The sequence below is a fragment of the Aethalodelphis obliquidens genome, unplaced genomic scaffold (genome assembly GCF_003676395.1).
Source record: "Aethalodelphis obliquidens isolate GAN/ISIS:26980383/991018 unplaced genomic scaffold, ASM367639v1 scaffold25, whole genome shotgun sequence".
NCBI classification, from domain to species: Eukaryota; Metazoa; Chordata; class Mammalia; order Artiodactyla; family Delphinidae; genus Aethalodelphis; species Aethalodelphis obliquidens.
In genome coordinates, this window is record NW_020837969.1 from 13,025,387 (window position 1) to 13,050,638 (window position 25,252).

The 25,252-nt window shown below is 45.5% G+C and overlaps 1 protein-coding gene across 2 annotated transcripts in view; it reads right to left on the reverse strand.

Moving 5' to 3' along the window:
* ACSL1 (acyl-CoA synthetase long chain family member 1) overlaps positions 1-25,252 on the reverse strand; it is a 71,214-nt gene that overhangs the window by 24,981 nt on the left and 20,981 nt on the right. For both annotated transcript variants that reach the window (XM_027122622.1, XM_027122621.1), the window contains exons 3-5: positions 5,273-5,387; positions 4,485-4,549; positions 1,830-1,931 (exon numbers count right to left, since the gene is read on the reverse strand). In XM_027122622.1, coding sequence (XP_026978423.1) covers positions 1,830-1,931; positions 4,485-4,549; positions 5,273-5,387 — 282 coding nt within the window. The remainder of the gene's footprint in view (positions 1-1,829; positions 1,932-4,484; positions 4,550-5,272; positions 5,388-25,252) is intronic.

The window sequence follows — 25,252 nt, forward strand, 5'->3', positions numbered from 1 at the left end:
CAAGGAAGATCCCACGTGCCGCAACTAAGACCCAACGCAGCCAAATAAATATTAAAAAAAAAAAGGCAGCGAGAGGGGGCATCAGTGAGCCACCAGGCTGGCAGGGACGGCCCAGCAGGGCTGTGAGGACTGGCTAGGCTGGAGCGAGGGCTGGAGCCGGCCTGAGGCCACGGGGGAGCCTGGCTCTATGTCCCTGGCAAGGTGCAGCCTCTGGGGTTTCTCAGCCAAACAGCAACTGGGGCTCTAAGGGACAGCAATCTGGCCACAGTGTGCCGTAGGGCCTGGGACTAGGGGAAGAGGGACACACTGTCTACCGGGAAAACTGTCCTGGAAGGTTCCCTAGGAAAGTGAGGAAGGAAAGAAGTGACACAGTCACTGGTCATCTTCCTCTAAACACATCAGCCACACAGCAACTGACCCGCCTACAAGGCAGATGCAGCAGCGTCCCTCTTTCGCTTATAATCCTCAGTGGTGCCCATCGTCCGCAGAACACACGGCACGGATAAGGGCACAGCGGCCATGGGGAGCAAGCACAACCCACTCACATTCACTTGGCCTGGAGCTGTCTCTCTCTCTCATCCTGCCACTCCACCCTCCACCACAGTGAAATGCTTCATCCCCCATCACAGACATGCTGCTCCACGAAAGCGTGCCATTGTTCCTGACATTCCCTTGGCCTCCCCACCCTCGTAGGCATCAAGACTCCACCTTGGACTTTGCTGGTAGCGCAGTGGTTAAGAATCCACCTGCCAACGCAGGTGACACGGGTTCAAGCCCTGGTCCAGGAAGATCCCACATGCCACGGGGCAACTAAGCTTGCGCACCACAACTACTGGGCCTGCGCTCTAGAGCCTGCGTGCCACAACTACTGAGCCCACGTGCTGCAACTACTGAAGCCCACACGCCTAGAGCCTGTGCTCCCCAACAAGAGAAGCCACGGCAATGAGAAGCTCGTGCACCGCACGAAGAGTAGCCGCAGCTCGCCGCAACTAGAGAAAGCCTGTGCCCAGCAACGAAGACCCAAGGCAGCCAAAAATAATAAATAAATAAATTTATTAAAAACAACCCGCTGAGAAACCACTCTGATTTATAAAATAGTAGCACAGGGATTGAACCAACGTGTCTTTTGGACCCAAGTAGGTCTAAGAATCAATTCAATTTCTTCAAGCCCAGTGCTTGAATTTTTCTGCACCAGCTATGCCACTATTTGTTTACTCACACTACAGGCAATAGCTCCAGGGGGCTTCTCATTTAAATGTAATTTAATACAGTGGTTTACAGAAGCACCAGGCATGGGCCTGGATGGCTAAACAACAGTCTGCTTGCCCAAAATAAGGCCAGCTCCCAGTGAGGCCCCTTCCCCATGGCCCCTGGGATTTTAAACTTTATAACCTGGGCAGAGAGAGCCCAGACCTTTTAGAGAGAAAAGATGAGAGTTTGCTACTGACAAAAATGTATCCAAGTTTCTCTGTCATTTATTAATGCCATTTTTCTAATCACAGAGGAAGCCCTTAACGTGGGAAGACTTCTTTGTTAGTTATTTGTTCTAAGACTTTCTTCACTAGTTTTTGTTTGGGGACCTGATTTTAAAAAAACAAAAACCATAATTTTCTTTAAAAGTGATTTTTTTTTTTCCTACCTAAAGGCTAAGAAGGGCCTGGTTTGGGTTTTCATACATGTAACTCTCTAAGGCATAACACAAAGTCATGTTCTCAGAGGTAATCAGACCAAAGAATCTGGTCCGAAGCAGAGATAGGTGTGAACCCTAACTGGTTCTTCCATCTGAGACCTCTCCAAACCATGTACGGTGAGTGCCTAATGGTTAATACCTCAGGTCTGTTCTGAGAAAAGATGCCGATGAACTGATCTGGGGCCGCCTTGAAGCCCTTGTGGAGCAGCGCCGAGCCCACACACTCTGACATCTCTGCAACCTAAAACGGGGGAGAAAAAATGAGGAAGAGCATCAGGCCCAACGCAAGGAACACAGTTTCCTGTGATGGCCAAGCCTAATACCTTAGCCAAGAAGCAGCACTGCCTGCGGGGAAGAACAGGGGCAAACAGGTATTCCTTTAGTTACACAGTTTTGTAAAGTTCAAGGTTTGAATCACCAGAACTCACTGTAAGAAAACTGATCATACAGTTCCTTCTGCAAAGCAAATGAACTTCACCCCAACAGCTGCAGGTCACAGATGATACATGTCAGAGTTTCTGTACTTTAGTTTAGTTTCTATACTTTTATACTTCAGTTTTATAAAATTATAAAAGCAATCCAGGGACACAGAACTTTGTGTCTGTGTTTATAAAGAGCAACCAAGCAGCCAAAACTTGTCCTTTGATATAAACACACAAACAACAAGTTTGGGGGAGATCTTTAAAAAAAAAATAAGAACAAGCTCTTATCATTAGGCTCCACAATTCTATTCTTGAGAATTTATTCTTTGGAAATAACCCAATCCTAACCAGAGGTTTGAAAAAACTTTAGGTACAAAGATATGTATTTCAAAATTATCTAAAGTCATAAAAGTCTAGGGGAAAAAAGACCAATGGCTGGATGGTTAAGTAAATGATGGTAAATCTCTAAGAAAATGTTCTACAGCTAGTAAATACTACAGTTATGAAAACCATATCAAACAGAGTATTTGTAACAATTTTAAGTGAGATAAATGAATACAAAAATGCATACTATTAATTAAACTATGTAAAAATAGGTAGATTCATAAAAATTAGGCAGGGCTATATCCCTGCCCCCATCCCTCATCCTCTGCTCATTCTTACCCCAAATGAACTAAAAAAATTTTTTTTGAATCTTAATTTGGAATTCTTTTCTTTATTCTCAGTTGGTAAATTCTCAAGAGCACTTTAAATCCACACCCACGCCCGCAGAAAACAGAACCACACCTATTCCTGCCCCAGAAGCCTGTGGGTTCTGGCACACAGTGCCCCCCCGTACGCAGCAATGGCGGTGAAAGCAACACTGGCCAGGCGACAGCAAGAATGACATTAACATGCTTATTACTTCCATACCCCATGCACTGTTTCACAACTCCTGCTTGTGTGTCAGGGCTGGGAACCCGCGAGTACCTAGATGGTTTTCAGAGCTTATTGGGATTCTATGCATGTACTTGTATCTCTAGAACGAGGGTCCAGACCTTTCTTCGAAAAACCTTACAGGGGTTCCTAGCCCCAAAAGCTAAGAATCACTGGGCTAGGGGGAAAAAGTGATTTAAATATACAAATTCAGGGCTTCCCTGGTGGTGCAGTGGTTGAGAGTCCGCCTGCCGATGCAGGGGACACGGGTTCATGCCCCGGTCTGGGAAGATCCCACATGCCGCGGAGCGGCTGAGCCCGTGAGCCATGGCCGCTGAGCCTGCGCGTCCAGAGCCTGTGCTCCGCAATGGGAGAGGCCACAACAGTGAGAGGCCCAAGTACCACAAAAAAAAAAAAAAAAAAGTAAAAATATACAAATTCAAAGTTAGCTTAAGTCTATTTTTTTAATCTTCACCAGCCTCTGTCTGAAATGTACAAATGTACTTCTGAAACCCCAGTGATTTCCAATCTGCCTTCAAACATCCCACCTGCAATGGACCTGTTTTCTCTCCTCCAGCCAATATATAACAGAAGCAATAGAGGAACAGATCACTATAGGTAACTGTAGTGTAAACCCCAAGGCTGGGCTTTCTCTTGTTTTGTAATGCAAGTGCCTGCCTTAAGCTTTGATTGCTGACCATACACTTCCAAGCCAAGGCTGACGCATCACCAGCCATAGGCTAGATAAGGAGCCAGGTCCCCTCCCTGCATGAGGCTCCTTTGTTTTACAGATCTCGGTTGATGTTGATAACTGACAGTCTGAGCCACTTGTTTTCTCTCTTCCTGTGCTTTAAGTTCCTGCTCTTCTGTTTCAAATTCATTAATAAGAGTGAGCCCTCGAAACCCTAGGCCCCCATCTTTGACCCCAATAAAGCAGAACCCCAGGTGCTCTACGCTCTCTCTCCCCCTACCCGAGGCCTCGCTTGTGTGGCCCAGGTGTGTTGCGTCATTTCCATGTCCTGTAGTAAGAAAGCTTTATTTTTTCCAAGTTTCCTTATGGTTATTGCTGAAAGGCGTCTTGCAATCATAATATGAACCACGAGGGCTGGTCCAGCCACAATACTGGTTATTGACAGGCTGAGACCTGAACAAAACAGTAACATGACAAGAAGAAGATGTAACCCAGAAGCACGTGAAGATTCTGTGAGGCCTGAAGACCATCGTGCAATGTGAAATTTCCAACACACATGAACTGTTTTTACACCACTTGTGAAAACGAGGGATCTGAAAACTACTATTTGGCTCTGGTAGGGCAGAATAAACACTGAGAAATCCCTCTGCCCACCGGACCTACAGCTCATTACTCCTTCCTGCCCGACGTTCAACGGCTCCAAGAACTGCCATGTTCTAGCACTGTGGCTCGCGGAGGGGGGGGGCCACACAGCCAGAAAACTCACCTGTTTGTATGAAAGCCATTCATAGGGTTGGTCTGGTTTCCTAGAACCTAAACATGGGCCATTATCTGAAAGGAGAAAAAAATTTAAAAAAAAAAGGATGGACTTAACATGCATAAATATTCCTAGATTCTCGTTTTAACATGCATAAATATTCCTGGATTCTCGTTTGTATCTTTCATTCCACAAAGTATCAGGTAGATTCTACTGTGGTCCTCAGATGTGAAACAATGAATTCAGATTGGAAATGTTTTCTCCCTGGGTTTTGGTCTGAGTCTTTGTTTGTTTCTTTATTTCTATTTTGTTTCTTACATGGGGCAGGAGGGAGAGGGGCTGCAAGGCCGGGCAGCTTCCGGGTACCCGGGGTCTTTCGTGCCGTCCTCAGGGATGAAGGGCAGTCCCATGAGCCGACACCCCACAAGTGTCTCTGATGGAACCCCGCTTCCTTGGATGTCAGTGTTTATTTCTCAAAATACGGGTCTCCTGGTCAAGCAAGTTTGAGAAATGTTGGATCAGGCGCAATTAAACAGGTCTCTTTACTGCAAGAAACGCCAGAGCCTATTCTGAGCTAAAAGACGTGTGACCACGGAAGGCCCTTGGCCGCGGGGCACACCCAGCGGGACCTGTGTGCAGTGAGACTCACTCTGCGGAAGTTATGGGAGGAGACAGGGAGCTGGGAGCCAGACTGAGTGGGAGAAAGTTGGGAGCAAATATGGCTTTCTGACGAAAGACCCCTCTTTCTGAAGGAGAAACATGAAGCATTAGTCACACGGATTCAGTCAAATGCTCACTTGAGATCTGTACGCCCCTCTGGAAACCTTCATATAGTGTTCTGACGTCATCATAGAAATACACCAAGGGCTCGTCACTGTCCAGGAGCACGGATCTCCGGGCACCATCGCTGCCCTGGGGAAAAGACAGACAGACAGAAAGCACGTCAGCAGGAAGCATCAAAAATAAGTCTACCGTGTGCACCTTCAATCCTCTCCAGGGCCTGGGAGCAGCTGCTCGGTGAGCATTTGCTGGATGAACTCCAGGGCGGGACGTGCTGGCGTCTGATATAAATCATCCACCTGGAGACAAGTGCAGGCTTCAGAGAAGCAAGGCTGGGACCATGTCCATCCAGGACCCCTGGGAAAAGGAAGCAACTGAGGGAAAAAGAAAAGAGGCTCACAGACCTCTAAGCATTGGTCCTGCCAGACAAGGCTGAGGAGTCTGAGGACTGGACACCAACCCCCTAAATGCACTGTGCTGATTCTCAAACTGTGGCCAGCAGCACAGAAGACCAATTTTTGTCAGGTCTTGAGGAAAGAACACACTGTTCAGTTTTACTTCCATCATGTTATCTATAGTCTTTTGGAGATCATGTGTACTGCTTTTTCTCTTTGCCAACTTCAGTTTCTCAGGTAGCATCTACTAGTTACCATCATCAGCTATAAAATGTAGGATGTGCATGGACACACTGACCTGCAGCACTTGTAAGGAGGCAGAGTTGCTACCGTTGTGCCCCCTCCTCTAAGTTGCCATCTGTTGGCTCAGAAAGTACACCCGTTATGGACAAGAACCCCTAACTGGCAAGTCATCTCAAGAGGCAGGAGTTCTCAACCAGTGAGCAGCTCAGCATGCTGGGGCCCCAGAGATACTGCAAGGGGTACAGAGGTATTTTTGTTTAAAATTTCTTGGGGGAGATTAGATTATGATACAAGGACTTCTGGTACCACAAGAAAGCACGGTTCAAAAGTGGGAGACATTGTTTCTAGCATGAGGTTTGAAGGAAGAAACTAGGAAAGGCTTCAGGAAGGGGCAAAAGGTGAGGTCTCAAAGAGGAAACAGTCTGAAGAGGCAGAGCTGATGGGGAAACAGGATGCACTCCAGGGGACAGACCAATGTGGAGACCCTTTATAAGGCAAAGAGACAGCCAGACAGGTGCTGGTGGATTCTTTTCCTTGTTGTTGTTGTTTTTTAAAAAATAGGATTCTTCACTCCTCCTCCCATTAGCTCTTTCCTTCCCCTATTAAGTTATCATTTATAGGGGACTTCCCTGGTGGTCCAGTGGTTAAGAATCTGCCTTCCAGTGCAGGGGACATGGGTTCGATCCCTGCTCGGGGAACTAAGATCCTACACACTGTGGGGCAACTAAGCCCGTGAGCTTGGGAGCCTGCACTCCGCAACTAGAGAGAAGCCCGCGTGCTGCAACTAAGACCCAACACAGCCAAATAAATAAATAAATATTTTTTAAAAAGTTAGCATTTAGGGCTTCCCTGGTGGTGCGGTGGTTGAGAGTCCGCCTGCCGATGCAGGGGACACGGGTTCGTGCCCTGGTCCGGGAGGATCCCACATGCCGCGGAGCGGCTGGGCCCGTGAGCCATGGCTGCTGAGCCTGCGCGTCCGGAGCCTGTGCTCCGCAGCGGGAGAGGCCACAACAGTGAGAGGACCGCATACCGCAAAAAAAAAAAAAAAAAAAAGTTATCATTTATATACTTATTAAAATGTTTAATAGTATAGAAGTATGTCGAGGAAAAAAATGACTAGCCCCTGTTATCAGTTTGGTGAGCTCCTTCCAGACATTTTTTTTTGCTTATATGTTTATATACGTTCTTTTAATATCTACTATGTGCTACATATGTGTGTTTAACTCTTGCTCTACAACTGCTAATAGTCTTCTGGGGTAAACTTCACCCAATCATATTTTCTCATCGTCACACAGTCTTACCTTGGCAGAAACTTTCTAAGACCTGTAGCCATGATTCCAAAATACAATTATTAACTACAACATGCTACTTTATAAAAGCAAAGAAGTTATTCTTCGTGCACATAAAGATGGAAGAATCTCTTCCCTTGAGAATCCTGCATTATTATTTCTTAATCTCGGAGTCTGTTTTCTTTTCTGTAAAATGGGGATATCACGTGCCCATGTCCAGGGTTAGTTTTAGTTAAACAAGAACTTTCCTGTAAAACACTAATGTGTAGAATGTTACTCAGACACCTGATAACGTGTCCTAACTACAAGGCCAGTCCTTCTTAGCCTATATCATTTCATCAACAAATATTCAGATTAAAATTCAGAAGCAATTCGTGGCTTTACAGTAAACATCAGAAGCCTCTTCAACCCAGGAAGCTACCCCAAAGACCCAGGGCATCGAGGCTAAGATAGAAAGAGAGAGACAGGAGACTGAAAGACAGAAAATGGGAAGGAGAAAAAATGCTGAGAAAAGTAAAAGGTGCGCCTGCTAAAGGGGAGCCAGCCGCCATTAAATAGCTGTCTCCTGGCCACCCGCCGACCTGCGACCTGCTCTGCGTGTCACCACATGGCCTGAAGGCCCAGGCAGCCTGGCGGCCCGCGGAGAGGCCCTCATGACCTCAGCCTAGTGTGGTGCCACCTACACCTCTCCTCAGGACAGTCGCTCATCCGTGGCACTACTCAGTTGTCTCTCTGCAAAAGCAATACTGCCTTCCCAGTGCGTTCTGCTGAGCGGTGCCCACAGCTGCCAACAGAGCTGGTGGGAACCAGGCAAATAAGATACAGGGTTTGTTCTGAAGGCGGCTAAACCTTATCCCTACACGACCAGAGGGACTCCAGGAGTACTGGCTGAGCAGAGGAGCGTGGAGGGAGCTGGAACGAATAGAGAGGAGAAGCCTAGAATCTACAGAGCACAGGCTCACCCCAGAGCTGAGGTCCTCAGAGGATGGTCAAGGTAACACCTGGCCCTTGTAGGGAAAGCATTTAGTGAGCCCTCTGCCAGATCTACCAAGTCGGAAACTCTGGGGGTGTGATCCAGCAGCCGCGTTTCAGCTGGCCCTTCCGGGGACTCTGGTGTGCCAGCCTGGAGGCATTAAGGTCCCCAGCAGGGGAGTGGTGAATATACGGGTAATGCTTTAAAATCTACAAGGAGGGTGAGCAGTGTACGGAACAGGATGCACAGAGACCAGCTGACGTGGGCCTGGACTAGGGCAGACTGGAGGCGCTAAGCACGAATGAATGGGACTGGTAGGTAACTGGATGCAGGAAAACAGGAAGGGAGAGTCAGAGGCCTGAGACAACAGCAGTTCCGATTTATCCAAAATAGGAAACTAGGGATTGGGGGTAGGTTTGAAAAAAGAGATGAAGTTTAGCTCTGGATATATGGAGACCCTATCTCTTCAAGACAACAGGTCAACTCCCCAGTTCCAACTTTGAGAATCACTGCTCTGGAGTATCGTTTTATAACAAACTTTTGCCTAAGTAATTCTTTGGTTACGCTACCGTTTTGGTGGTATATGATCTTCAGGACTTTGAGAGGCATGCTGGTAAAACAGCCAAATCAAAGTTAAAGAAGCTAATCACATCCCAAATAAGGCCATCATCTTGGCAAAGGAACCCGAGGACAAGACATTTATTATTACTCTAATTAGCAAAGTAGCAAAAGTTTGACGATAAAGCAGTAAATGAATTCTATGCCAGAACTGTACAATTTAAGGTATAGGTGAAACACTGGGTGACAGGTCACATTGTCACTTAACTGTAAGGCGTACTCTGTAATTTCAGGAGAGGAGCTGAGTGAAATGAGGGTAGGGAAGACCGAGCAACAAGGTCTGTGTTTTGTTGCTCCATGATGATCACAGTATGCCCATAAGGCCTCATCATTTTTTTTTTTTAATGGTTAAGATGGTAAACATTATGTGCATTTTATCACAATTAGAAGTAATATTTTTTAAAATTTTTTAATTAATTAATATATTTACTTTTGGCTGTGCTGGGTCTTCGTTTCTGTGTGAGGGCTTTCTCTAGTTGCGGCAAGTGGGGGCCACTCTTCATCAGGGTGCGTGGGTCTCTCACTATCGCGGCCTCTCTTGTTGCGGAGCACAGGCTCCAGACGCGCAGGCTCAGTAGTTGTGGCTCACGGGCCTAGTTGCTCCGCGGCATGTGGGATCTTCCCAGACCAGGGCTCGAACCCATGTCCCCTGCATTGGCAGGCAGATTCTCAACCAATGCGCCACCAGGGGAGCCCAGGACTCATCATTTTTGATGTGCATACGAGTTACTGTTCATCTTGAACGAAAGTGCTACCCATAAACCCTGGGTGTTAGCAACCTCAGTTACACCTGCAAGGTGAGGGCTTACACGCTGAGTGCAACAGAAGCTCAAATGTCCGTATGTGCTACGGAATTGAGCCATTTCAAAGGCAGGGCATTTAACTATCGGGTTATCCAAGTACATGCAGCTATTTCTAGGAACACCTACTTAAATGAAGAAATATTTTAAATCTGGCCTCTCTGGACTTCTGACATAACCTACAGATGGGGGGTGAAGGTGCGGGTTTCAGTTGTACTCAAAAAACAGGGAGAGCTATGCAGACAACCCCAGTGGAATGTGCAGGAAATTGGCCAATAAGATTGAGTCAGGGAGGATCAAGGGTTTTTTCTTTCCTCTTTAATGTGGTTTATACAGTTTTCCCAGTTTTAAAAAAAGAAAAGATTGTGAGTCAGTGGGTAGTGACCATCCTACCGTCAAATCGCGGTCACGAGGATATTTGGCAATGGCTATACAAGCAAAGGTTCCTCTAGAGGTCAGTCTCCCCACGTGGGTTGAGTTAGGAAATAAAAGTTCAAGTTCCCCTCAGGGGCAGTAAGGACAGGAAGACAGTGAACATCTGTGAATCGATGGTTCCCAGCACTAGAGCTCTTGCCAATATTTGAGAAAAAGGAACATTTGATGGTGAGACTCATTTTGCATCACTCCCATATTTAAATGCAAAAGCAGGGACTTCCCTGGTGACACAGTGGTTAAGAATCTGCCTGCCAATGCAGGGGACAAGGGTTCGAGCCCTGGTCCGGGAAGATCCCACATGCCGAGGAACTACTGAGCCTGTGCTTTAGAACCCATGAGCCACAACTACTGAAGCCTGCGCGCCTAGAGCCCGTGCTCCGCAACAAGAGAAGCCACCGCAATGAGAACCCCACGCACTGCAACGAAGAGTAGCCCCTGCCTGCCGCAACTAGAGAAAGCCCGCACGCAGCAATGAAGACCCAATGCAGCCAAAAATAAATATAAATGAATGAATGAATGAATAAATGCAAAAGCAAATTATTACATCCTTGAGGATTTCTCAGGGATAGAAAGGCCTGAGCTTTACAAATTGTGGTCCCATTCATCTCCATCTAGAAAATGGCCCCAACAGTCAACCACCTATTATGTTACTACCATTTATTTCCTCTAAGGAGATGGATTGGGGGAGGGCAGGAAGTAGGAGGGAGGGAGAGAAGGAGGGAGGAGGGGAAGGAAGGGACAGCAGAGAGGGAGTGGGGAGAACCCAGTAACATCTAAAGAGGCTGCTGAAGACTGGGCTGGATTTTATCTAATCCACCTCTAGGGAGAAAAGCAGCAGGTGGAAACCACAGTTCTTGGGGGTAAAAATGACTTTTTTTTGCTCTTTCCAATATCATCCATGTAAAATACACTCCTCCCAGCACGCAGATTTCACATGCATCTTACCCTGTTCAGGCCACCATCACCTGCAGCCTTTTATAAACAGGCACAAAGAGACTTTTCCATCCGGGGACCTAGAGGCTCTCTGGCCATCCGTTCTATCCAGCAACACAAGATCTTTGACAGAGCAAACTAGGGCCTTTATTCAAGACCAGCTAATAGGTGATGTTCCCAACCAGATGTTTTAGGATAATGAACAGGGTATTTTAAAAATACCTAGACTCCTCCATTATGTTGACATAAATGTAACCATGCAACCATGAACCCTCAGGTTTACTACTTGCGCTCACCATTTAACCAGCCAACTTCCTGAGATCCTTTACACACAGTGAGTGAAGAAGGGGCAGAAGCATCCGTTACAACCGGTGCTGGGTGTTCTTATCTGAGTGCAGGAGGTTTGGAAGGAAGTATTCACTTCGAAGATGAGAAAATGGACAAACAGACGGTGGGGAGACCTTCCCGTCTCAGTCCCACGTCTAAAATGCGACAGAGCGAGCTTCAGACCAGCCTGTAGGACATCCGGGTTCAAACTCGCCCACACACGGTTCATCTCCACCTTGCAGGAGACAAGCCCAGATCCTGGTGGCCACCTGGGGGGGTCTGGTTCTCTATCACTCTCCTCTAATCCTCAGGAGGCTTTCCTGTCCCCCCACCCCCCCCAGTTTCCTCTCCAGTTTTCAGCTTCCTGAGCGCCCCCTGTACCGATGGGAGGACCTGCCTAAGGGGTGGGGGAGGCCGACTCAGTACTTAGCAAACCAGTTCTGTGCCGCCAAACACAGGTCAATCTCGTCACCAGAGAAAACTAGCCAACTGCACGAGGGAAAAAGCTCCCTCCCACCTCCGTGGAAGGGGAGAGAGTTCAGAGGCACAAAATCCAAATTCCCACAAACACCCACTGGTCCAGCAAAACAAGCCTGCCTGTAGCGTCTCTGAGTGCTGGCCACTGAGAACGTGCGAGGCACTAGCTCACAGGCGGAAGGAAACGCATCTGTTCCTTACCCTTGCTCGGCCCTTTAGAGGCTGCTGTGAAGGCGGCGTTTTTGCCCAGAGGCTCAGAAGGACTACATCTGCCATGTTTCATTCGACAGGAGTGGACCTTGCTTGGGGCGAGGCTAATTAATTAATTTACTTATTTAGTTATTTATTGGGCCGCGTTGGGTCTTCGTTGCCGCATGCGGGCTTTCTCTAGTTGCAGCGAGCGGGGGCTACTCTTCGTTGTGGTGCATGGCCTTCTCATTGCGGTGGCTTCTCTTGTGGCAGAGCACGGGCTCTAGGCACGTGGGCTTCAGTAGTTGCAGCACATGGGCTCAGTAGTTGTGGCTCGTGGGCTCTAGAGCTCAGGCTCAGTAGCTGTCGCGCACGGGCTTAGCTGCTCCGCAGCATGTGGCATCTTCCCGGACCAGGGCTTGAACCCGTGTCGCCTCCATCCCACCCTCTGTGCCCCAACTGCTAGGACAACTGGCTGAAAATGCCGTCTGAAGTTGTGATGTTTCTGGAAAACCTGTGTGAAAATTCTCTGAATTTCACAGCAGCAAGGTCGCCAGTGGTGGGGCTAGAAGTGCACATCTCTGCCCACCTCTTTACCTGACCACATGCATAATCATATCACAGGGGAGAACAGGCTGTGGGGAACAGTGACAGAAGCTTGCAATTACAAATGGTAAGTAAGTGAGCGTTAATGCCTAATCACAGATCTACACAAGGATCCCAGACAGATATGAAGCCAGAGCCTCACACCAAGGATTCTTCCAAAGTCTCACACGCTCTCCTAGTCGACTGTTCCCAGGCTTCCCAGAGATGGGAATGAGGTTCACGTTTACGTTCCTATTTACACATGACTGCAGGAACAAGGCTGCCCCCTCCCTTCCTCCTAGTGTGGACCTGGCTCAGACCAAGGCCTGAGGAGGCTAACGCCCCTCGCAGATGCCCTGCCAGCCTTCCGCACGCCCACAGGGCTGTGTCAGAGGAGTGAGTGATCCCGCCATCTGGCCGCACCTGCCCTTCCTGCACAGCCTTCCTCTTGCTCTGCCCCTGCAGCTTCCCCTCGGGCTCGTCCCGACGCTGCTGCCCCTCATCCTGCCCAATTCAACAGCTGCTTAAGCCCCTCCACTCAGGTCCAGAAGGGCATCGCCATCCTCGCTGTGTTTTTCCAGCTCTGCTGAGGTGTAATTGACAACACTGTAACATATCTACAGAGGACAACGTGACGTGATACACACACGCGTCGTGAAAGGATCCCCCCATCGAGTGAATTAACACATCCATCACCTCACATATTTACCCTTTTAAATCTTTTTTGGACACTTAAGTTCTACTCTCTCAGCAAATTTCAATTATACGATACAACATTATCAACTACAGTCACCATGTCAGACATCAGACCCTCAGACCTTATTCCTCTGACAGCTGAAAGTCTGGACCCTTTACCAACCTCTCCCTGTTTCCTCCACCCACCCAGCCCCTGGCAACCACCATTCTACTCACTGTTTCTAGGAGTTCAACTCTTTTTTTGGGGGGGCACCATCATCACCCCTTTGTCTCCACAAGTCCAGGGTAAGAACTTCATAAAAGCTTTCAAACAACGACCTGCTCTCTTCTCGTGTGGAAACTGCTTTGCCAGTTTGCAAGGAGGTCTTTACACCCACACCCTGTGTTGAGCGTGACTCTGCCAGCCACGGGGGAAATCCTACTCAGTGACAGACTCCATACGCACCTGCACACATGGACTAAGAATGCCAGTCCGTGTCACAGTGGGCACGTGAGCTGGGAGGCCAGAGGTTTGTCCAGATGAGCAATGGCATCAAGAAGGCCTCCCTGGAGGAGGGGACTTTTGAATTCGAAAGCCTTGCTATTTACTGAGCACGTCTTCCACAGGCTGGATGTGCTACCTTTAGTTTGCTTCTTTCAAGTTCTTCCTGATAAAGAACCGTGGTTCTAGTTTTATGGCATGAAGACAAGTCACTCATGTGACTCTTAGTTTGAGGATGGCCCTTGTCCTCTGCCAGGGCTGGAAGGAGCCCTTGGTGGTCCTTCCTGCTGGGCTGTACACTCCACAAGGGCAGCAGCCTCTTCCTGCCTGATCTGGGCACACCATGTATTTGCTGAATGAATGCCCATCTCATACCTACTCTGTGACTCAGGGAGGATCGAATCCAGAGTGTCACAGCCTCTATATTTGACTTTCAGCAGCACGGGATTAAAATGCTAAGGCAAGTTCCTCACCATATATATATCCCAACATATGAATGTTTAAATCTCAACCTTTCATGCAAAAGGGTCACCCAGCCAGCATGTGACCTGGCTGTCATGAGGTTATCTGGGGTGGAAGTAAGTCATCCATCACGGAGACAGGATGAGTTATACCCAGAGAACTGGTCCTACATATTGAAAGGTATGAACCCACACTAAGCCAAGCCCTGGTAACAAGTCTAAACAGTGACTCTGTTAAAGATTGACTGGTCGAGTTACCAGAGGTACATTTTCAACTAAGTTGTGACAGTCTTCAAATGAAGCCTTTAAAACGCTAAGGGGCTTCCCTGGTGGCGCACTGGTTGGGAGTCCGCCTGCCGATGCAAGGGACACGGGTTTGTGCCCCGGTCCGGGAAGATCCCATGTGCCGCGGAGCGGCTGGGCCCGTGAGCCATGGCTGCTGAGCCTGCGCATCCGGAGCCTGTGCTCTGCAACGGGAGAGGCCACAACAGTGAGAGGTCCGCGTACTGCAAAAAAAAAAACAAAGAAAAACCAAAAAAACCAAAACGCTAAGGACTGGAAGGTATAAAAACGTTTTTACTCGCTACGATGTATTCCCTTCTCTAATTTTTTTTTTTTTTTTTTTTTGCAGTACGCGGGCCTCTCACTGTTGTGGCCTCTCCCGTTGTGGAGCACAGGCTCCGGACGCGCAGGCTCAGCGGCCATGGCTCACGGGCCCAGCCGCTCCGCGGCATGTGGGATCTTCCCGGACCGGGGCACGAACCCGTGTCCCCTGCATCGGCAGGCGGACTCTCAACCACTGCGCCACCAGGGAAGCCCCCTTCTCTAATTTTTAAGAACAAAACAAAACAGTTAACTTGAGTTTTCGTTTCAGTGCATTATAATCTCGTGGTAGGTCTCAAAAATCTTTCCAACCTAATTTGAGAAGATAGCCATCTCAATGCGTGTAAGACATCTTTCATCAATTGGAGGAATTCACATGCTCTTCCTGCCACCTCCTTCCCGCAATGGCAATGGTTCTCGTCTATACTTTGTAATGGTTTGTTGCCTAAACCCCTTAAACCCAGGCCCACGACCCCATGAGCACCGAGTTCTGCTCTAACCCCACCTATGCCCGACCCGGTCCAGGGAAGGCAGAAGCTCACCACAACTCGCGCGGGCTGCTGTCCAGGTTCTGACAGCGCTCTGCCCCTCCCCCGGCACCACCTCCACCTCATTCTTGACAGTTTCTGATCCTATCGATACATCCAACCTGTGTGGGGGACCCCAGACTCTGTTTCTTACCCTATCTGTACCTTCTCCTCCTTCCATTTCCATTACTACCTTTGGACTCATTTGCCTGTAACTCCGTTTTCAGAAGAGTCTGCCCCTGGGTTTAGAAACTCTAGCCGCTGACTCGTCAAATTTACCTACCTACACGGATCCAAAGTTTCCTTATTATCCTGCTTTATCCTTTTCCCCCGACCAGAGTCCTAGTTATAGTACATAACTTTCAACTACCGTAATGAGGCAGCATAACAGAGTTCCAGAACTTCCACTAACCGTATGGTATAATTTCACCTCTGTGGGCTCAGTTATTTTCTCGTGTATAAAATGTGAGGGTTCAAAGAGAAGACCTTCATGGAAGAAGAAACTAACATTTACTGAACACTTCTCTTGGGCCGAGTGGATGCTGCTTGCATCTGTGCAGTCTCTGAACGCTGCGGGAGGGAAGGTCCCGTCACTTCCGTTCTCCAGATGAGGAATCTGAAGGTCAGGCTGGGTGAGCTGCCCAAGGCCGCCTGGTCCAAGCAGAGCAGTCAGGTCCAGCCTCGGCCACAGCTGCCCCTGTCCCTCTGGTCCCTTCTGGCTCCAAAATGCTCTCCTACGCCCCGTAACTGCAACTACCATGGCCTGGGCCCTGACCAATCCCCAAGGGTTTCTGGTCACTCCAGCAAAGATCACCTTCACAAGTGGGACATGAGATCTCAATTCCAGAGAACAGGTTGAGACCAGCTAAAACTGGAAAACTTGCACATCACTTGTGAATATGATTTGAAAAACAAAACCCAAAAAAACCCAGATAGACACACAAAAACTTTCTTTCATCCCCTGCTCAAAGTTACGGAGCTACAGCAGAGAAACGCTGTGGAAGACGGAATTCTTCCCGGACACGCACTGTTGCAGGTTGGGAGCTGTACCTGCAGACAGAGGGCAACGGCTCTCTAAATAGGGTCTTGATCAAACCAGGCTCAAAAATTTGTGAGAGACTTTTGGGATTCCGTTGCCAACTCCAGTTTTGCTGCCTTATTCTACAGCGTGTGTCTGTATCACCTTTCCTGCACAGGTCTACAGCACGGGTGCTAACATCCACTTTATTACCCTGATTTGTAAAAGGAAATTTTAGAAGCTTTAACTTATCCAGAACCTCTGTGCTGCTGCTTTATTTATTTATTTTCTTCCTTTTTTTTTTTTTTTTTTTTTTGGCCACACTGTGCGTCATGCAGGATCTTAGTGCCGTGACCTGGGATGGAACCCACGCTCCCTGCAGTGGAATCGTGGAGTCCTAACCACTGGACTGCCAGGGAAGTCCCCACTGTGCTGCTGCTTTAAAAGAAAAGTGTGACTGGGAAGCAGCCCGTGTGGGTAGTGATGAGATGCAGCCAAACCCAAAGGGCAGATTCCTCTCATTCTCACAGCCATGAAGAGTTTACGGGAAGAGGAGGGTGAAAAAACTGCCTATGCAAAATGGGAGGGGGGTGTGAAGGTGGGGATGGGCAAATGGTGCTTACTTGGCTTCAAAGTGGGAACAAAGCAACAATGCTTTATTCCGCCGATCAGCCCCTTCAACAGTGCCAGCCAGACAGGCTCCTGATCAACACTTAATGAATTAAGTTACTGTTTCTGCCATGCAAGTCCATATGACGATGCTAGCTAGATAAAAGTATCTATGTTACTAAGTATCATAATCCCAAATTCAATATTTTCAGTTCTTTTTTAGATATGCAAAGCAAATTTTGTATCTCTTCCTAAGACCTACAAATTCTGAAAATCAGAGCTAAATCTACTCCTATAAGCAAGGAGAAAAATCAGGAAGCCATACCCCAGGTAATGGAATTAGAGATTTTAATTTTCTTTCTGCTTATCTGCAGTTTTAAATTGTTCTACAGAGAACATGTATGATTATTTTAATAAGGCTCAATGACTTTATGCTAAACTGGAACTTAAAAACCACATTGTAAGTGCCTCTCCAATTTCTCATACGATAAGAATTTGGCTTTTTAAATTTTTACAGTTACTGCTTAATTAAAAATATCTTAAATCTATACTGGCCAAGTACTCTTTTCAGAGTGATGGCAATGCTACGGTGAGACACCAGGTCCTCTGCCAGAAGAGAAGGGATGCCAAAAACTTCACACATATTAGAAAAAATTAACTTCTATTTACATTTGGTATATGACTAGCTGTTGTGAAATACTAAATTTACCTTCTAACTAGAAATAAAATACAAAGCCAGCTTTCCTCAGCAGTAGTTCATTCTATTTTTACATTTTGGCATGAATTACACTGACATATCATTTTATATATTTTAAGAGTTTCACATTAATGAATCCAAGAAATTGTCTGAAATGAAACAAAGAACTGAAACCCTATAAATAACAAAAAGGTATTAATTAGGCCAGGGCTTCATTTGGAAGGACACACTCTCCTGCTCGTGACCATCAGTCCAGGTCAGAGGAGGGCAGGGAAGGCATGGGGGGCGACCATTCACTGCTACATCTAAAAGTACATGAGGTGATTCTCTGTTTCCCACTGCTTTTCTTTTGCGAGTCATAAATCCTGAAAATGAATTCTGACCTGGGTAGGGGAAAGCAGGAAACTACAGAGAGTAGGTGAAGAGTCAAAGCACCAGGGCTTCCCTGGTGGCGCAGTGGTTGGGAGTCTGCCTGCCGATGCAGGGGACACGGGTTCGTGCCCCGGTCCGGGAGGATCCCACATGCCGCGGAGCGGCTGGGCCCGTGAACCATGGCCGCTGAGCCTGCGCGTCCGGAGCCTGTGCTCTGCAACGGGAGAGGCCACAACAGTGAGAGGCCCGCGTACCGCAAAAAAAAAAAATTAAAAAAAAAAAGAGTCAAAGCACCAGTGAACACCTGGCTGCTTCATCTTTTCTGTTAACCTTAAAAAGAGATTCTCGAGGGAAGGAAGGTAGCGCAGGAGCGCTGAGACCCTCCCTTTGGACTTCCCGATCACCTCCCCCCGCAGTAAGCCCGAATTACGGAACATCACTCTCTGCTTGGTTCTTAGAGCGATGAGAGCCTGACCTTTTGTTTGGCCAAGTTAAACACAACCCTGGCACCCAACTCTACCTTACACATCTCTTTTTTTTTTTTCCTGATTTTTTTTTTTTTACATCTTTATTGGAGTATAATTGCTTTACAATGGTGTGTTAGTTTCTGCTTTATAACAAAGTGAATCAGTTATACATATACATATGTTCCCATACCTCCTCCCTCTTGCGTCTCCCTCCCTCCCACCCTCCCTATCCCCCCTTACACACCTCTTGAATGTCCTTGATTCTTCACACCCATCCTAAATTCTGTGGCCACATTAACCCTGCAGGCTCCCAGTCCGGCCTCATCCTATTAGAACTCCCCAAGTCCCAACTCCCTCATGCGAGAGGCACTAGAATCACAACTAACTGCTGAACAATCGTCAACAGGAAGACACCAGAACTCACCAGAAAAGACACCCCACATCCAAAGACAAACGAGAAGCCCCAGGGAGACGGTAGAGGGGCACAATCACAATAAAATCCAATCCCATAACCGCTGGGTGGGTGACTCACAAACTGGAGAACACTTATACCACTGAAGTCCACCCACTGGAGTGAAGGCTCTGAGCCCCACGTCAGGCTTCCCCACCTGGGGGTCCGGCAATGGGAGGAGGAATTCCCAGAGAATCAGACTTTGAAGGCTAGTGGGATGTGATTGCAGGACTTTGAAAGGACTGGGGGAAACAGAGACTCCGCTCTTGAAGGGCACACACAAAGTAGTGTGCGCATTGGGACCCAGGGGAAGAAGCAGTGACCCCAGGGGAGACTGAGACAGACCTACCCGCTAGTGTTGGAGGGTCTCCTGCAGAGGCGGGGTGGTGGTGGTGGTGGTGGTGGTGGCTGTGGCTCACCTCAGGGACAAGGACACTGCAGGCTCCAGTGCTGGGTTGCCTCAGGCCAAACAACTAACAGGGAGGGATCTCAGCCCCACCCATCACTAGACAAGCAGATTAAAGTTTTACTGAGCTCTGTCCACCAGAGCAGCACCCACCTCTACCCACCACCAGTCCCACCAACCATGAAGCTTGCACAAGCCTCTTAGATAGCCTCATCCACCAGAGGGCAGACAGCAGAAGCAAGAAGAACTACAATCGGGCAGCCTGTGGAACAAAAAACACATTCATAGAAAGATAGACAAAATGAAAAGGCAGAGGACTATGTACCAGATGAAGAAACAAGATAAAACCCCAGAAAACCAACTAAATGAAGTGGAGAGAGGCAATCTTCCAGAAAAAGAATTCAGAATAATGATAGTGAGATGATCCAGGACCTCAGAAAAAGAATGGAGGCAAAGATCGAGAAGATGCAAGAAATGTTTCACAAAGATGTAGAAGAATTAAAGAACAAACAAACAGAGGCGAACGATACAATAACTAAAACGAAAAGTACACTAGAAGGAATCAATACCAGAATAACTGAGGCAGAAGAACGGATAAGTGACCTGGAAGACAGAATGGTGGAATTCACTGCTGAGGAACAGAATAAAGAAAAAAGAATGGAAAGAAATGAAGACAGCCTAAGAGACCTCTGGACATTAAACGCAACAACATTCGCATTATAGGGGTCCCAGAAGGAGAAGAAAAAGAGAAAGAACCTGAGAAAATATTTGCAGAGATTACGGTCAAAAAATTCCCTAACATGGGAAAGGAAATAGCCACCCAAGTCCGGGAAGCGCAGAGGGTCCCAGGCAGGATAAAACCAAGGAGAAACATGCCGAGACACATAGTAATCAAACTGACAAAAATTAAAGACAAAAAAAATTATTAAAAGCAACAAGGGAAAAATGACAAATAACATACAAGGGAACTCCCATAAGGTTAACAGCTGCTTTCTCAGCAGAAACTCCACAAGCCAGAAGGGAGTGCCACAATATATTTAAAGTGATGAAAGGGAAGAACCTATAACCAAGATTACCCAGCAAGGGTCTCATTCAGATTTGACGGAGAAATCAAAAGCTTTCCAGACAAGCAAAAGCTAAGAGAATTCAGCACCACCAAACCAGCTCTACAACAAATGCTAAAGGAACTTCTCTAAGTGGGAAACACAAGAGAAGAAAAGGACCTGCAAAAACAAACCCAAAACATTCAGAAAATGGTAATTCAGAACACACATATCGATAATTACCTTAAATGTCAATGGATTAAATGCTCCAACCAAAAGACACAGGCTCGTTGAAAGGACACAAAAACAAGACCCGTATATATGCTGTCTACAGAGATGCTCTTCAGACCTAGGGACACATACAGACTGAAAGTGAGGGGATGCAAAGAGATATTCCATGCAAATGGAAATCAAAAGAAAGCTGAAGTAGCAATACTCATATCAGATAGAATAGACTCTAAAGGATGTTACAAGAGACAAGGAAGGACACTACATAATGATTAAGGGATCAATCCAAGAAGAAGATATAATAACAATTATAAATATATATGCACCCAACATAGGAGCACCTCAATACATAAGGCAAATGCTAACAGCTATAAAAGAGGAAATTGACAGTAACACAACAACAGTGGGGGATTTTAAAACCTCACTTACACCAATGGACAGATCACCCATACAGAAAATTAATAAGGAAACAAAAGCTTTAAATGACACTACAGACCAGATAGATTTAATTGATATTTATGCAACATTCCATCTGAAAACAGCAGATTACACTTTCTTCCCAAGTGTACACAGAACACTCTCCAGGATAGATCACATCTTGGGTCACAAGTCAAGCCTCGGTAAATTTAAGAAAACTGAAATCATATCAAGCATTTTTTCCGACCGCAACACTGAGATTAGAAGTAAATTACAGGGAGAAAAACGTAAAAAGCACGAACACATGGAGGCTAAACAATACATTACTAAATAACCAAGAGATCACTGAAGAAATCAAAGAGGAAATCAAAAACTACCTAGAGACAATGAAAACACGACCATCCAAAACCTATGGGATGCAGCAAAAGCAGTTCTAAGAGGGAAGTTTATAGCAATACAATCCTACCTCAAGAAACAAGAAAAACCTCAAATAAACAATCTAACCTTACACCTAAAGGAACCAGAGAAAGAAGAACAAACAAAACCCAAAGTTAGTAGATGGAAAGAAATCATAAAGATCAGAGCAGAAATAAATGAAATAGAAACAAAGAAAACAATAGCAAAGATCAATAAAACTAAAAGTTGGTTCTTTGAGAAGATAAACAAAATTGATAAACCATTAGCCAGACTCATCAAGAAAAAGAGGGAGAGGACTCAAATTAATAAAATTGGAAATGAAAAAGGAGAAGTTGCAACAGATACTGCAGATATTACAAAGCATCCTACTACAAGCAACTCTATGCCAATAAAATGGACAACCTGGAAGAAATGGACAAATTCTTAGAAAAGCACAACCTTCCGAGACTGAACCAGGAAGAAATAGAAAATAAAAACAGACCAATCACAAGTAATGAAATTGAAACTGTGATTAAAAATTGTCCAACAAACAAAAGCCCAGGACCAGATGGCCTCACAGGTGAATTCTATCAAACATTTAAAGAAGAGTTAACACCTATCCTTCTCAAACTCTTCCAAAAAATTGCAGAGGAAGGAACACTCCCAAACTCATTCTATGAGGCCACCATCACCCTGACACCAAAACCAGACAAAGATACTACAAAAAAAGAAAATTACAGACCAATATCACTAATGAATATAGATGCAAAAACCTACAACAAAATACAAGCAAACAGAATCCAACAACATGTTAAAAAGATCATACACCATGATCAAGTGAGATTTATCCCAGGGATGCAAGGATTCTTCAATATACACAAATCAATCAATGTGATATTAACAAAATGAAGAATTAAAACCATATGATCATCTCAATAGATGCAGAAAAGGCTTTTGACAAAACTCAACACCCATTTATGATAAAAAGTCTCCAGAAAGTGGGCATAGAGGGAACCTACCTCAACATAATAAAGGCCATAGATGACAAACCCACAGCAAACATCATTCTCAATGGTGAAAACCTGAAAGCATTTCCTCTGAGATCAGGAACAAGACAAGGATGTCCACTCTCACAACTATTATTCAATATAGTTTTGTAAGTCCTAGCCACAGCAATCAGAGAAGAAAAAGAAATAAAAGGTATACAAATTGGAAAAGAAGAAGTAAAACTGTCACTGTTTGCAGATGACATGATACTATACATAGAGAATCCTAAAGATGCCACCAGAAAACTACTAGAGCTAATCAATGAATTTGGTAAAGTTGCAGGATACAAAATTAATGCACAGAAACTTCTTGCATTCCTATACACTAACAACAAAAGATCAGAAAGAGAAATTAAGGAAACAATCCCATTCACCACTGCAACAAAAAGAATAAAATACCTAGGAATAAATCTAAGGTTTACCTAAGGAGGTAAAAGTCCTGTACTCAGAAAACTATAAGACACTGATGAAAGAAATTAAAGATGACTCAAACAGATGGAGAGATATACCATGTTCTTAGACTGGAAGAATCAATATTGTGAAAATGACTATACAAAGCATTTGCAATGCTTTGCAAATTTAGCAATGCTTTAGCAAATTTAGCAATGCTTTAGCAATTTAGCAATTTAGCAATGCTATGCAAATGCTTTGCATAAAGCAATCTACAGATTCAATGCAGTCCCTATCAAATTAACAATGGCACTTTTTACAGAACTAGAACAAAAAATCTTAAAACGTGTAAGGAGGCAAAAAGACCCTGAATAGCCAAAGCAATCTTGAGGGAAAAAAACAGAGCTAGAGGAATCAGACTCCCTGACTTCAGACTACACTACAAAGCTACAGTAATCAAGACAATATGGTAATGGCATAAAAACAGAAATACAGATCAATGGAGCAGGATAGAAAACCCAGAGATAAACCCAAGCACCTATGGTCAAACTAATCTACGACAAAGGAGCCAAGGATATACAATGAAGAAAAGACAGTCTCTTCAATAAGTGGTGCCGGGAAAACTGGACAGCTACATGTAAAAGAATGAAATTAGAACACTCCCTAACACCATACAGAAAAATAAATTCAAAATGGATTCAAGACCTAAATGTAAGACCGGACAGTATAAAACTCTTAGATGTAAACAGGAAGAACACTCTTTGACATAAATCACAGCAAGATCTTTTTTGATCCACCTCCTAGAGTAATGGAAGTAAAAACAAATATAAACAAATAGGACCTAATGAAATTTAAAAGCTTTTGCACAGCAAAGGAAACTATAAACAAGTCGAAAAGACAACCCTCAGAATGGGAGAAATATCTGCAAATGAATCAACGGACGACGGATTAATCTCCAAAATATACAAGCAGCTCATTCAGCTCAATATCAAAAAAACAAACAACCCAATCCAAAAATGGGCAGAACACCTAAATAGGCATTTCTCCAAAGAAGACATGCAGATGGCCAAGAGGCACATGAAAAGCTGCTCAACATCACTAATTATTAGAGAAATGCAAATCAAAACTACAATGAGGTATCACCTCATGCTGGTTAGAATGGGCATCATCAGAAAATCTACAAACAAATGCTGGAGAGGGTGTGGAGAAAAGGGAACCCTCTTGCACTGTTGGTGGGAATGTAAATTGATATAGCCACTGGAGGTTCCTTATAAAACTAAAAATAGAATTACCATATGACCCAGCAATCCCACTACTGGGCATATACCCAGAGGAAACCATAATTCAAAAAGACACATGCACCCTAATGTTCACTGCAGCACTATTTACAATAGCCAGGTCATGGAAGCAACCTAAATGCCCATCGACAGATGAATGGATAAAGAAGATGTGATACATATATACAATGGAATATTACTCAGCTATAAAAAGGAATGAAATTGGGTCACTTGTAGAGATGTGGATGGATCTAGAGACTGTCATATAGAGTGAAGTAAGTCAGAAAGAGAAAAACAAGTATCATATATTAATGCATATATGTGGAATCTAGAAAAATAGTACAGATGGACCTGTTTGCAAGGCAGAAACAGAGACACAGATGTAGAGAACAAACGTATGGATACCAAGGAGGGAAAGCGGCGGGGGTGGGGTGGTGGTGGTGGGATGAATTGGGAGACTGGGATTGACATGTATACACTAATATGTATAAAATAGATAACTAATAAGCTGCTGTATAAAAAAATAAAATAAAATTCAAGAATTAAAAAAAAGCTTAAAAAAACAAAAAACAGATGTACCATACTAATGTTAGATGTTAATAATAGCAGAGATAGATGTGGGATTTAGGAAATTCTGTAATTTTTCTGTAAATCTAAAACTGTTCTAAAATCTCAACTAAAAAAAAATTTGATATAAAGAAGCAATTAATGAGTATGCAGCCAAAACAAAAAAAGAAACAAATACCTGAGTCCTTTTTAACCCCTGTGCAATGTGTTCCAGGTATCAGACAACCGCAGGTGAAATCCTTCTTTCTCTAACAATTGACTACCGTCTTCTCCGCTGAGGGCAGGGACCCTGTGCCTGTCCTTTCCCCTCTCAGGATCCTCCGGGCACAGCTCAGAGCCCAGCGCAGGGCAGAAGCCCCATGAGATTACGGGACGAGCCTCTGCTCCGTGTGATGTGGCCAGACACCCAAGCAGCATCACTGCCTGTGTCCCTCTGCCCTATTTTTTTGCCCTCCTCTTCTCATCACTGCTGAAATTCTGTTTGGGGAGCACATTCAGTTTACAAACTGCCCCACCAATATCTGCTTGTGATTAGGATCTTGCCCGACGCCGCCTTCGATGGGGCTTGGAACCTGTGGAGA